Source organism: Lolium rigidum, chromosome 7 (assembly GCF_022539505.1).
Source record: "Lolium rigidum isolate FL_2022 chromosome 7, APGP_CSIRO_Lrig_0.1, whole genome shotgun sequence".
In the NCBI taxonomy this organism is placed as follows: domain Eukaryota; kingdom Viridiplantae; phylum Streptophyta; class Magnoliopsida; order Poales; family Poaceae; genus Lolium; species Lolium rigidum.
Window position 1 is genome coordinate 112,079,723 of NC_061514.1, and position 13,725 is coordinate 112,093,447.

General features: G+C 45.5%; 1 protein-coding gene across 1 annotated transcript; it reads right to left on the reverse strand.

Moving 5' to 3' along the window:
* Positions 1–1,693: 1,693 nt before the first annotated feature.
* On the reverse strand, positions 1,694–5,692 carry LOC124676431 (eukaryotic translation initiation factor 4B1-like). Its single transcript, XM_047212498.1, has 3 exons — positions 4,412–5,692; positions 2,641–3,045; positions 1,694–2,005 (listed from the first exon to the last, which is right to left on the reverse strand). Exons 1-3 carry the CDS (start codon positions 5,566–5,568, stop codon positions 1,981–1,983), a joined length of 1,587 nt encoding a protein of 528 aa, XP_047068454.1. The 5' UTR covers positions 5,569–5,692; the 3' UTR covers positions 1,694–1,980.
* Positions 5,693–13,725: the final 8,033 nt, after the last annotated feature.

Below are 13,725 nucleotides of genomic sequence, written 5' to 3' on the forward strand. Positions count from 1 at the left end.
TTGGAGGCAAGCCATCACACCTAGGGCCTAACTATTCAAGTCAATAAATGCATACCTACCCAAAAGGGGAAGGGGAGAAGGCGTTGCACATGCAAACATTTAATTTCAAGATTTAGGGGCGTATGAAGATGAAGTCCTGACCAAAAGGCCACACAAAGCATCTCTAACACACTCAGGCGGCCAGACAAAAATTCTCGGACTGAACCAAGAGTACCTCCACTTGCATTGCACCCCGCACCACGATCCCCACGCTGCTAGAGAGCGCTATGGTATCAAAGACAACATCAAGCATTATCTTTACCTAGAGGGACGGTCCATAGCCTCATGTCCATCCTATAGCCATCTTCAAGCATTGTTGATGAGAACCTTTTGTTCGGTCCCTCTAGCCAACATTAAGGTTAAGTTGTTGGTTGGGATAACAACACAGCGGCACCACGCAAAACTCCATGGAGGCAAATAAAATTGCAACCCTAACCCTGCTACTACTATACATAAAGGCTACCCGGCCACCTCTATCATCCCCAACCTGGCTGACAGAGGGGAAGCAGAGAGGGGCCAAGGAGGAGGAGTTGACTCTTAAGGCAACGAGGAGCAAAGAGAAAGGAGGGAGAATTAGCCCTTGTTCTGTAGGTGTAACTCGTGCATATACCTGACTGAGCTGAGTTCAAATGGGCTTCGCAAAATGTTATAGCTCTTCCGCACCAGAGTTCGACATGCCCATTGTCTCTTTCTTACTAGTTTCGTTAGGCTCCATGTGATTCTGAACGCAAATCACCTAGAGACTTCTCTTTCTTTTGAGCATGTTGTACATTGGTTAAACAACATTATTCCAATCATTTACATGTTTCAACACGCAAAGCGGAACCTCATCAATCTACTTGGCCCTATTTTTCTACCCCCTAGTCGTCACACCTAGCGGCTCCCTCTTCAAGTCGACAATCGATGACCTGCCGAAAGAGGAAGAGGCGAGAAGGCGTTTCACGTACGAACAATTTTTCAAGAATTACGGGCATTTTTTTTAGGGCAGAATTACGAGCATATGAAGATAAAAGGTCAATCAAATGGTCACACAATAAAGCATATATAATTCAGCTTCTCCAGAATCAGGTGACCCAGCAAAGATTCCCATGCCGAAACATCTCCACTTGCATTGCAACCCGCACCACAATCCCCACGCTGCTAGAGAGAGGTATGCTATCAAAGCCAACATCAACATTGACCTTTACCCACAGGACGGTACATGAACTCCATGTCCATCGTATAGCCATCTTCAACCTTCATAGCCACGTTGCTGATGAGTGATGAGGGCCTTCTGTTGGTGTCCCTCCAGCCAATATTAGGGTTGTCGGTGGGTAACTATGTGATCCCTATCAGGATCAGGGGAGAGCACGACACTATGGCATGGGAATGAACAAAGATAGAGATTTCACGGTGAACTGACTACAGCTCAAGAGACGTGGCAAACTGCTGAAATAACATTGTGTCATCAGCATATGGTTTTTACTCAGCGAGAAGCAACATACATGAAAGATAGTGCTTCCAGATAGCACGGGCAGGAGAGTGAGGGAGAGAGCTACAACAGCTGGTGCCATAAGAGTGGCAAATACTAGCAAATATAACAATCACAGATGATTTAACACATGAACTGGAGAATATAAATATCCCACTTAAGCAGACGAACAACTGGCATAAGGATCCGGTAACCAAGAGTAATAGTTAGCATAAATTTTTGCAGTCTCGTTTGGACATGAAAGATGGCAAAAGAAGGAAGCAAAAGTAACCTACACCATAAAGGTGGTAACAATAGCTTCACGCTGAGTAACCTCTGTTGACAAAGGTTATCTCTAATCTTCTACTCGAACAAAATGGAGTCAAACACAACAAAAATAAAATTGCTTATTTTTTTCCCATTCTTTCAAAACAAGAAAAGGGCTGCGGACCAGAAGCTTCCTTCACAGATGATGCTCAAAACCAGGATCTTCACCATCCCTGCCTAGTTGTTGACCTGAAAAAGAAATACCAAGTAAATAAAGAGCTGCAGGCACAAACATTGATAAAATCAAATGACTCAAATGCTTGAAAGAAAAAGGTGTGATTTGGATCAGTTGTTTGTGCTTAAATAAAGCAGATCATGGTAAGCTGAGAGCTGAAGCACATATATTATGGAGGACCCACTGAAGAAGAGACATCGCAAAAAAAAATTATGCATGTGTGATGAATCAAGCTTTCTCAGTCTCTCACAAAATAAGCTGTTGGAATCAAAGTTCAGTTTGTCTTATACATGATACATATACGTATGTTATCACACTTATAACAAGATCACTATCTAAATGGTCTAGTATTCAGCTAAACATGATGAGAAATAATAGAACTGAACAGATATCTATAACTAATAGACCATCTACATCCACCAAAGCATATGCAAGATTGAGTATAAAAAACTGAAAAATCAATCTGGAAAAACAGCGCAGTAAATTTAGCAAACATGATCATTGATCAGAAGTAATAGAACTGAACAGAAATCTAAAACTAATAGGCCATCTACATCCACCAAAGCATATGCAAGATTTGAGTATAAAAAACTGGCAAATCAATGTGGAAAAACAGCGCAATAAAATTTAGCAAACAAACTGTACAAACCTGTCCGAACTTCCGCCTCCACCAAAAGAACCTCTTTCTCTGCTACCATGAAATCCCCACCTTTCTTCAACTGGTTTCGGGTATGTTTCCATACCACCGCGTGAACGGGGTCTGTCCATGTGTGCCACTGCAACATGTGGCTCCTCTGCTGAACTAGCAGGTGGAAACGATGTCACCCTGCCTGCTCCAGAACTAGGTCTTTGCCCAAATCGAGTTTTGTCATCCAACTCAACTGTAAGCAGCTCAAGCTGCTTTTCCAACTGAGATATCTTCTCAGACAAGTCTTTTGCATTCTCTGGGGGAGCTTGGTCAGAACCATCACTAGTCTTGGCCTCAATTTCTTTTAGATCCACTTTGAGAAGGGTGATTTCTTCCTTCAAAATCTTTTCTTCTTCTGACTCTGGCCTGAAAAAAATAGGGTTCACTTAAACAGAACCTAGAAGCTGAATGAATGGACTTATCAGGCATCCATTTACTGTGATGAAGCATCAGTACGAAAGCAGTAGTGTTCAGGTTAAATATAAAGAAAGGCTGCTAAAAATGTCTATGAATATAGTTTCCTAACTTATTTGAGAACGATGACAGACAACCACAGATGTGACAAGGTTAATTTATTCATACATTAGGCTTACAATTTACCAAAGTAAAGATGTGTAAAGATGATTCAATCATCATGTCTTTTAGGAGGCACCAGCCTATCACAGAACGATACCATCAAAATTATCACGGCTGATACTAAATAGCATAAAAATCAAGGCAAGAATTCTAGTGTAGGAATTATTCATTTTAAGTTAAGCCACCTTCACAGCCACAAAATCACTTGTCCTAAATCAAATAGACACTGTTTACTCTTTAAAATGTAGCGAATATAAATATCAAGGCCAACTTAAAAATAAATTAAATTCAAATAATCAACACAAACGCTCCAAATGAGACAAGAAAACTTAATTGCAAAGCGCAAAAAACATCGTTGGTCCCAGCCAGGCTGTACGTAGATCTACTTATGTCATTGGCAGAAACAGAATGCCCACACAAAAAAATTAGCAAAATAGAGATTTTTTCCTGTTGTTTAAATAAAGTCAATCAACTCCATAAAGTAGTTAGTTTAAATAAAATGCTGCACAGGTAATCTTTAACAAAAAAAAAAACTCGAGTTGCATGGTGCTAGCAGATTAACATGATGAGATTATTTATGGTTATGTTTTTCCCTACCAAAATGGCATGCTATACTTTGAGGAATATAACCAGCACGAAACTAAACCTACTCCCTTCAACCCTTACTATTTTCATATCCGCAAGAAATTGCCAACAATTAAGAGCTTATAAAATGAAAGCGACTATGCAGAAAAAGTTGAGTACCACTACATTATTGGTAAGCAAGCAAAAATATATCAAGCCATGGCATTTATTTTTCAATGTTTGATTTCAATGTAGAGTCGTCTAATTTAATCAGATCACTTCATACATTCATGATACCAAACTAACCTATGCCTAAAATTGCCTAAAGTAAACTTTACAGTTAGCATTTTGGGGTTTATTCAACAGATGTATACTAAGCATCAGAGATTTATTCAACACACTAGAAAGCGGGCAGTTTCATGCATAACATAGCCAAAGGTTTGCTCAGTGGTTTCTGAGCAAGATTATTTCTTTCATCGTTTCGTGCACGATCGTAATGTGCATTACCTATGATGACAGTACTTCAGCATTGCAATATCAAAAGACATGGTAGATGTCGAGATGCAGGCCTATACATATAAGTACAACATACCTATGAATTGCACGGTGCTCCAGCTCAAGGTCAATCTTCCTCCAATCTTTGCCCTTCTCCTGCAGCACCACTTCGCGTGGCTTGGCATCGCCGAAAGGGTTTACCTTTGGCCGCGCCCTTGGTGCCCCCTCACTCCCAACCGCCAAGACCTGCGATCCAGGGCTCCCAGGGCGGGAGGAATGCGCGCTGTTGGGCCTACTTGAGTGCGAGCTGGTAGGCCGACTGGTCTTAGTCTCGATCTCAGTCTCCATCTTTCTCCAATCCACACCCTTCTCAGCCAGCACCTGCTCACGAGGCTTGGCAGCCCCGAACGGGCTCGGCCGGCTGCGCGCGGCCTCAGCTGGTGCCTCCGCCGGCGGCGTGGCTGCAGCCGAGGGATCACGCTTCGGTGCTGGGTTGAGGTTGAGACGAGGCCTATCCCCGCTGACAGGGGCAAGGACGTTGCCACGGACCCAGCGATCCGAAGAGTCGGATGGTCCTGGCGAGTCGCGGAAAGAGGATTCACGGAAACCGCCGGCGGACGGTTCACGAAAACCGCCGCCGGTACCGAGGCTAGGGTAGCGCGACGGGAGCGGCTTCTTGTCCCGCGACCAGTTATCAATGTCGTCGGAGCGGCCGAGCGGCGACGGCCCGTTGTTGAGCCTGTCGCGGGGGCCGGAGTTGCTGGGGGTGGGCGTGAAGTTCTTGCTCTTCCCCCAGTTGTCGGACTCGTCGGCGCGGGAGGGAAGGTCGAGATCCGCGTCCCTGCTGGAGCGGCGGTCGTCGTCGAACCCGCCGCCGCGCTGGTCGGGGTAGGAGCGGAAGCCGCGGCCGCTGAGGCCGGACTCCTCCTCGGAGCGCTCCCTGGGGCCGGTGGGCAGCATCATCATCTCCTGCGGGGTGAGGCCCTTGGGCTCGGCGGGGGCGGCGCGGCGCGCGGGCGCCCCCGCCGCGCCGTAGGTGGTGAACTCCCCGAGGGAGAGCGTGGTGCCCTTGGTCTTCTTGCCCTTCTTGCCGGCGCCGGCGACGACGGCGTCCTTGAGGCTGGGGAAGCTGGCGGCGCCGCCGACGGGCGCGGGCGGCTCGGGCGCGGGGAAGGCCGCGGCGTGCTCGCGCTCCTCGTCCTCGCGCTCCGCGTCGAGCGCCCAGGCGCCGACGCCGCCCCAGGGCTTGGCCATGGCGCGCTGCTGCTGCGGTGGTGGTGCGAGATCTAGGGTTGGGTCAGTGCTCTCGGGGCGAGAGCGAAGAATCGGAAGGCGATTCGGTGGGCTGGGTCTGTCGATTGAGATTGCTTGGGTGTTGGGTGGGTGTGAGCTGTGCCTGGGTGGGTTGTGCTTTTGATTCCGTCGTGACCGGCTCCTGCTCCAGCAAGGACTCCGCCGTCGGATCAAACTCTGCTTTGGTCTGTCCACGTCTATACGCCAAAAACAACAACGTTAACGTGTCCGTTGCTGAATCTGAGATCGAGATGGAAACAAAAAACTGTTTCATATGAAACAAATTGACTAACAAATTATGTGTACTTTCATGAAAATCAATTGCACGGTTAGAAGAGCATTAGCACCCCAGCTAACCAATCCCAATTTAATATTTTGGTGACTCATTAGATAAAGATGGAACCAAAAACTGTTTCATATTTTGTACTTTCATAGTAGAGTACAAAATGTAGAGTAAGAGATATGTTTTACAAGTAAACAAAGTGCTCCTGGGCACGTCACCGGAGCGTGGTTTCTCGCTAGACATAGCATCCATCAATTCAACAATCTTCATGTGACTCGCCTACGATGGCTCAACTCAACTCGGCCAATAAAGTGCTTCTTCCGAAAAAAGAGGGGGGCGAGGACATTGTTGATTATAGAAACAATAGTTTGATACACGCTATTGCAAAAATTGTAGCCATAATGATTGCCATCTGGCTTGCCCTTCTTACAAATAAGCTTGGTTTTGTCGGTGGTGCGTCATTCGTTGGGGTGGTGGGAGCAGCTTTTGGGCTAATAAATCCGCCTAAACTCTACTCTCACACCGGTGACGACCATCGGGCGGCGTCTTAGGGTTGATGGCAACGTGTGCTAATCGATCCTTCAGATCGGCATCTTGGTCTTCTCGTCGTTCTATAGATCTGGCGAGATCATTTTCTTGGTATGTCACTGGCGTTCGTTGTTATACACGACGACGCTGACGGCCGGAGCAAGGTGGTTCTTCTGGAGCGAAGATGTTGGTCCAGAGGTGTTGGATATGTCGTTGTTCTCCAACTTCGACAATGGGAGGCGGTGTATCTTGGTCCTAGACAGCACGGGGATGTTCCCCAGTCGACATGCAACAACAACGTGTGCCTCGCTGCTTGCACTTGGACACTGCACACATATTGTCCCATTGCCGCTATACCAAGAGACTTTGGGGGTGGTCAAGGAGTGGCTCGGGCTCCCTTTCACTTGGACCCATGAGTGGACGATAGACATTTCTCTCAAAGCTTGGTGGACAAGCATGTCGCGCAAGGGTGTTCCAAATCGTAAAGATGTGGCCTCTATCACCATGCTAATTAGTTGGACGGTTTGGTAAGAGAAAAATGCAAGGACCTTACAAATCCGTGCCCCCACCATTATACTTGAGATAATTAAGAGTCAGGCAAAGCTTTGGGTCTTTGCGGGAGCGGAACTTTTCAGTGTTGTAACTTTGGGAGAGTAATCCACTATGTAAACTTGCCCTAAAGTACTTGTCAAACTCTTCTTCTTATTTAATGAATGGTGGCAAATCAGTTGCCCCTTTCAAAAATATAAGCATGCAACTAGTAGCATAGGCCCATTATGTAAGTATTGGCGAAGGAACATATTTCGGAAGAATCTTGGCATCACGGGAGAAAGCAAAGTTACATACTCGTCGCCGAATGTAAGAACTCGTAGCAAGAGAAGAGAATCAAATCTCGCTACCTAAAGAATATGCTTATCGCTATTTTTAAAAGAAATAACGGAGAACCTGTCAAACTACATGGTTTACACCAAAGCAGAACATGGGGAGGAGGATAAACGGTGAGGTGGTTTTATGAGCCCATAGTGGTCGGCCGCCATCATAGTTGTCAGATGGGTAACACTGACACTGTTGGGGCTTAAAAGATAACACGGTCGACTTGTTAGTGTGTCGGTCGACGTCAGGAGATATCAACCGCCTGCCACAGTGGATGCACATATATTGCGATGTGTCGATGAGATGGGTGGAAAGGAGGGAAGAGATGCAGGTAGGAATCGTAGAAAACACCCAGAGCGTATCACGGCTTTGAAGCAGAATAGAGTGAAATGTCTTCCATTCATAGTAGCCGATATAGAGACTGTTTTAGTAAATAATGCGCATGTACATACTGGTTCATCCGGGGGATGATGTGGCCGTCATAGATGATCAAATAGATACATATTATAGTGAGGAATACAATTATATATTACCTTCCTTTGAAGAAAGGACTACAAAAATGTTGGTAGAATTTATAGAGTGTATTAGCTCAAGTGGTATCTAAACACGATGGCGTGAAAACCGTTTACTTTCAAAATTAATTTCTCGCGATTGGATGGTATTCTCTTAATGAAGTTTTTATCGGCGGGGGTGCGACAAGCCGATGCTAAGAAGATAGAAGTTTGCACTATCATCTAGAGGGGGGGCATAGAGAGACGTAAAGAGGAGACAATTGATCGGAGGGAGAGAGAAGACGAGGAGCTACGCACGATCGACGCCATTGCACTGGAATCATTTCCCAAGAGGGAATATATGTTTCCATGTGCGGGAAGTACTAGCGGATACACACTTGCCAGCTGAGTGATCGACACCATTGCACTGGTGCATATATTCCTTTTCTCTGCTTCATTTCATCCTCTCACTTGTTCCCTTCCTCTTGTATTAAATTCCCTCCATTTGCTTGGCAGTAGAGGACATGAAACGCAATGTACATGCTCTGCACGTTCTACAGCTCCCACGAAAACTGGGTATAACTAACTGTTTAACAGTTCGTGTCACTTGTCAAATACTCAATTAGGCTAGCCCCGTTCCACTTATGTAAAGGCGAACGATTACAATATTTAGTTCCCTATGTCATCACGTCGTGAAGAACTGAGCTTTCCACGGGTGCATGCAGAGAACACATTTGACATTGGCCGGATTGCAGGATGAACTCTCCTTGCCTTTTCCAAACTAATTAACAACCGAAGGTGATGACAAAGGCGGGAGGCCCGCCGTTAGGCAAAAGGAGGCGTGAAGGGGTTGTGTTTCTGCCATGTGAGCACTTATTTTACATTCACAAAAAAGGAGCTCGATCGTGTTCTACTATCTTTTTTCTCAGATATAAGTCAGATGTGTGCACAATGGTTGGCCATCCAAACTCTGTTAAAGCAGGTTCTGAACATATATAAACCATGAATACATAAAGACATGCGCAAACACTTGTCGCTGAAAAGATACTTTCTGTTGCGGAAAAATCAGTGTAATGACTAGGAAGAAGAATGCGATAACAAATTAATTGATAGAACCATTTGATTTGTTTTCGACTAGGACTAGTTGATTGGAACTATTTGTGTGAAAGAAAAGCAGAGCACTCGCGCTGCTCCTAGGGGGCGGCACGGGCGAAACCCTAGCTACCGCCCCGCCTCCCCTCTCATGGCCTTCCTACCCGCCGCCTCGCTCTACTATTATCCTTGTTCTGAACTTTGTCATTTGTAGACCCACAAGCTTTATATGTGTTGGGGTCTACCACGCTTGACTTTGCAGGCTCGCAACCGCCATATGCCTGATGTCATACGTCATTTTAACACCGATGTTGATTTCCACGCAGACCAACTGGTCATTGGTGTCGATTTAGACGGGCCTTGATACAATGGCCATCACAAAAGAGGCGAAATCTAAGCGAAGGTTTGGATTAGACTGCTCATAGTGCAAGTAACTTCACTAATAACTAAGTGTCCAACTCATCAAATTTGCTTATGTGGCAGTGAGTTAATGAGGAGAGAGAAGGATGGAGTAACATAGCTAGTTACTGTAACATCACACTTCCCAAGATACAATGAGTCTACAAGCTAATTAATGAAGACATCTAAGATACTACTTTGATGTTACTAACCACTATGAAGGTAGTAACATAGAGTAGTAACAAGTGCATGTTACTACTCTATGTTACTTCCCACTATGACTAGTCTTATGAGCTACAGGTTTGGAAGGGAGGTTTATTGAAGCGTGTGCTGTTTAGAGACATGGTTGATCCAACAACAACAACTTTTGCATATTGTCTCTGAAGCTGGGAAAGAAAACAATGCAACGGTGGTTGTCGGTGTTTTTACCGGCAACGCTTAAATTGGGGTGTTGCACGCGTGTAGAACCGGTGGGTTTAGCACATAGGAGACAAAATTAAATTTAGACAGGTTCAGACCTTGTGAGACACGATGAAAAGACCGTACTCTTTTTTGGGGCTTTTCGTATTGAATTTGTTTTCTACGCTCGGGCTTGGTGTACGGGGCATTGTGAATTAGACTGAATGTGTGAACGCATGGCCCAAACCGGAAAGTTTTGCGGGTTTTTTTTTTTTTTTTGCATGAGATGACCATGCTATCACCGGACTTAAAAGGCAAAGTGCAAAACTTTATCAGCTACCATCACAATTTTGTGGCACGTTCGTTAAAACACACTGCATAGATAAAACGCTAGAAAATAACGGTGTCATGTAGCAAAAAATTTCTTGTATTATTATCCTTTTGCTAGTTCTAGATTAACCAAGAATTAAGTTAGTTTCAAGTCAACTCCAAAATCATTAGATTTGCATCGATATTCGAGCACATTAGAATTACACATAGGTGTGTAATTACACAAGAATATGCAATTGCACATGAAGTAAAATTAGGTGACCAAGAATTAACTTAGTTTTAAATCGACCAAGAATCCTTATTATTCGTTTTTACACTGGAGTATTCATAACTGGATTTTTATTTTCGAGTATTATGTAGATTTCGAATTTTATGGGATTGCAAACAAAGTTGCGATGTGTGTGCGATCGATCCCCGTCTGGGGCGACGCCTGGTGACATAGGCATCCCCAATGGGCCTGCCGAAGAAGATACCCATGGTTTACTAAAAGCCCATGACCCGAAGGATAAGAAGATTCGGAAGCCCAAGATACTGTTAAGAAAAGTTAGAGTTGTAATAGGAAGCATTATTCGTAATCTTGCGGGACGGGTTAGAAACCCTCCCGGACTCTATAAACCTGTATGTTACGAAACCCTCGGCTCCACCTCCTATATAAGGGGGAGTTGAGGGACAAAGAAAGAAATCGAATCATTGTCTCACAAACCCTAGTTCTTACATTGTCGAGTACTTTTCGGCTGAAACCTTCGAGATCTACTTGCCCTCTACATCCAACGAAACCCTAGTCTACTACTTGTAGGCATTGACAAGTTAATACCTTGTCAATTGGCGCCGTCTATGGGATTTAGAGGCGACAAGGAGCTGATCTCGATGGCACGCTCAAGATCGTCGACTTCGTCGACAGCAAGCAACATCATGGACAGAGGTAAACAGATCGAAACTGGTCTCGTTGATTTTGTTCCTCACCCGCCCTCCCGTTTGGATGCATATGCGTATCTGGAGGAGCCCATGGAGATGATGTTCTGAATGTTCCACTTCCGCGTCGAGAAAGAAGGAACGTATCGTCTCGAAGTTCCGATCTCGTCGGGATTATCGACGGTCGATCCCGATTTTTCAAGCTCATCATCATCCATCGAGTCAGGCGACGAGGAGACTTCATCGCCACGCTTCATCGACACCAAGGCAAGCGAGAAACTTGCCAAGATCTTCAGCGACATCTCCTTTGAGTCATCCGCGGACTCCTATATAAGCGATGACTCAAGCAACACCGACAGCTTCGATTTCATCGACAAGTCCATCTCTATTGGCAAGGTCTTCACCAATCTCTATGATGGTGTCACCAAACCAAGCAAAGTTCAGAACTCAAAATATCATCAGATCTGCGCCATCGGAGAAGCAAGTCGCGATCAGGAGGAAACAACAGAGGCTTTCGACGACTTGGGAAATCCATATGTCGATCCTTCGACCTAAGGCGAGGTTTGGGCACTAAATATGTCGGGCCTACACCACGTGTTAGAGTTCAACTTCCACAAGCAAGCATGGGATAGAGCAAGCAAGAGCTATGGATGGTTCCGAACCAATGGAGACAACCGCTACGGTCGAAGAATTACAGAGCTTACCAATATAGGCTCGCCCGAGCCGGAAGAGAATTGGAAAAACAGACAACCGCTTCCGAACGGAAGAAAAGAGGCAGCTTCCGCGTCAAGCGTGCGAAGAGCGGAGTTAAGTCGACAATCGGGAACTTCGGGAGATAGTCACGAGAAGCTCGGAGGAGAGCAAGATCTCGGCTGCAAAATATACCGTAGGCTGAAAGAGAGACTTTAATTCAAAACCTCGATATGTCTTTTATGTCAATCGACACGAGGGGGAATATCATCCCGAAAACACCGGAAGCGGGATACATGGCAACGCAAGCTTTCATCTTAGCGTCCGTGCCACCTCCCGGGGACCCGAGAGAAGCGTTGTATAACATGGCCATGGCAGGATGTGGGGCCATGGGAGCAGCATTCGCAGCCACACCTCCCGAAGGAGCTGCAAGACAAAATAGCCCGAGACCTACTGCAGCAGTGCAAAATCCACCAGAAGCAAGTGGAGTCAGAGATACGGCGGCTCAGGCCAGGGTAGATAGAGCGCGACAAGGCAGAAGAGAACATCGGCAGTCACCAGAACTCGCTGAAGAAGATATGTGTGGACTCCCGTGTTTTACGCGACGGGTCCGGAAAACTCGAGTCCCATCAGGATTTAAGTTACCCGACAGTTTCAAGAAATTTGATGGCCTACAAGATCTCGAGGATTGGCTAGTCGATTACCTTGAGACGGTAAAGCTGATAGGTGGAACCAGAGCAACAGTCATGCAGAGCATCCAAATACACCTGAGCGGAGCCGCAAGATCTTGGATAAAAAAGCTTCCTCCAGGTTCTATCGACAGCTGGGATAGCTTTCAGGATGTGTTTGTCAAGAACTTCCGATCAACCTGCAAAAAGCCGGCAACGTTAGAGGAATTGAGATCATGTCGACAAAAGCATGATGAATCAATGAGGAAGTACATTCAAAGGTGGAACATCATCAAAAACTCGGCAGAGAATATATCTGACGAGAGAGCGATAGATGCGTTTGTAGCAGGAGTTCGACGAGGCGATTTTGTGGAGGACTTGGGAAGAACCAACCCAAGGACAGTATCAGCATTAATGGAAATAGCAAACAGACGGGCAGATGGCGAGGACGCTGTACATAACAAACGACATAGGTCACCAGAGGAGGACCGCAGTCGAATTTTTCAAAATAGACGACGATTTTCTCGGCATTTTTCGAGTTACGATGCCCCTGGCCAAATATCGGCTGGGTTTCGGGGAAACAATGGAGGAAACAATAGAGATGATTATCAAAGGAGTAATGCACAGCAAGGCGACAATAGAGATGACTCTCGAAACAACAGGCAAAATAGTGGGTCGAGATTTCGTAGACCTTTTGTAACTCCCGAAGATATGATGAACGGGCCATGTCAGATGCATTTTTACCTCGACAGCAATGGGAGAAGACAGTCAGGGCATTTGCAGAAGAACTGCCGAAATTTCCAAGCAATGCTGCGAGTTGCAGGAATAGCTAATGCACAAACAGTAAATAGAAACCCCCAGGTGACAAGGTATCAACTTGTCAATGCCTACAAGTAGTAGACTAGGGTTTCGTTGGATGTAGAGGGCAAGTAGATCTCGAAGGTTTCAGCCGAAAAGTACTCGACGATGTTAAAACTAGGGTTTGTGAGACAATGATTCGATGCTTTCTTTGTCCCTCGACTCCCCCTTATATAAGAGGTGGAGCCGAGGGATTCGTATTGTACAAGTTACAGAGTCCGGGAGGGTTTCCAACTCATCCCGCAAGATTACAAACATCATCTCCTAATACAACTCTAACTTTCCTTAATATCAACTTGGGCTTCCGATTCTTCTTATTCTTCGAGTCGTGGGCCTTCAGTAAACCCCGGGTACTATCTTCGGCAGGCCCATTGGGGATGCCTATGTCAGTAGCCCCCGAGATTTTGCTTGAATCGCAGAGTCAGGGAAAATCTCCACTGTTTATATTTACTCGACAACTTTAAACTTTTCTATATTTCTTCATATGAATTTCTATATTGTACAGGGATGATGGTAGTTGGGGCTAGTTCATCTGACGGATCAGGTACTAGTTAACTGCTCTAGTGGCAATCCGCAAAAACCTACTTCAAGATCA

Excerpts from the sequence above, each read along its gene's own strand:
- LOC124676431 (XM_047212498.1), bottom strand. The coding sequence starts at position 5,568 with ATGGCCAAGCCCTGGGGCGGCGTCGGCGCCTGGGCGCTCGACGCGGAG. Across the intron at positions 3,046-4,411 it reads GAGCACCGTGCAATTCATAG|GCCAGAGTCAGAAGAAGAAA; the intron begins GTATGTTGTACT and ends TATTTTTTTCAG. Across the intron at positions 2,006-2,640 it reads GGAGGCGGAAGTTCGGACAG|GTCAACAACTAGGCAGGGAT; the intron begins GTTTGTACAGTT and ends TTTCTTTTTCAG.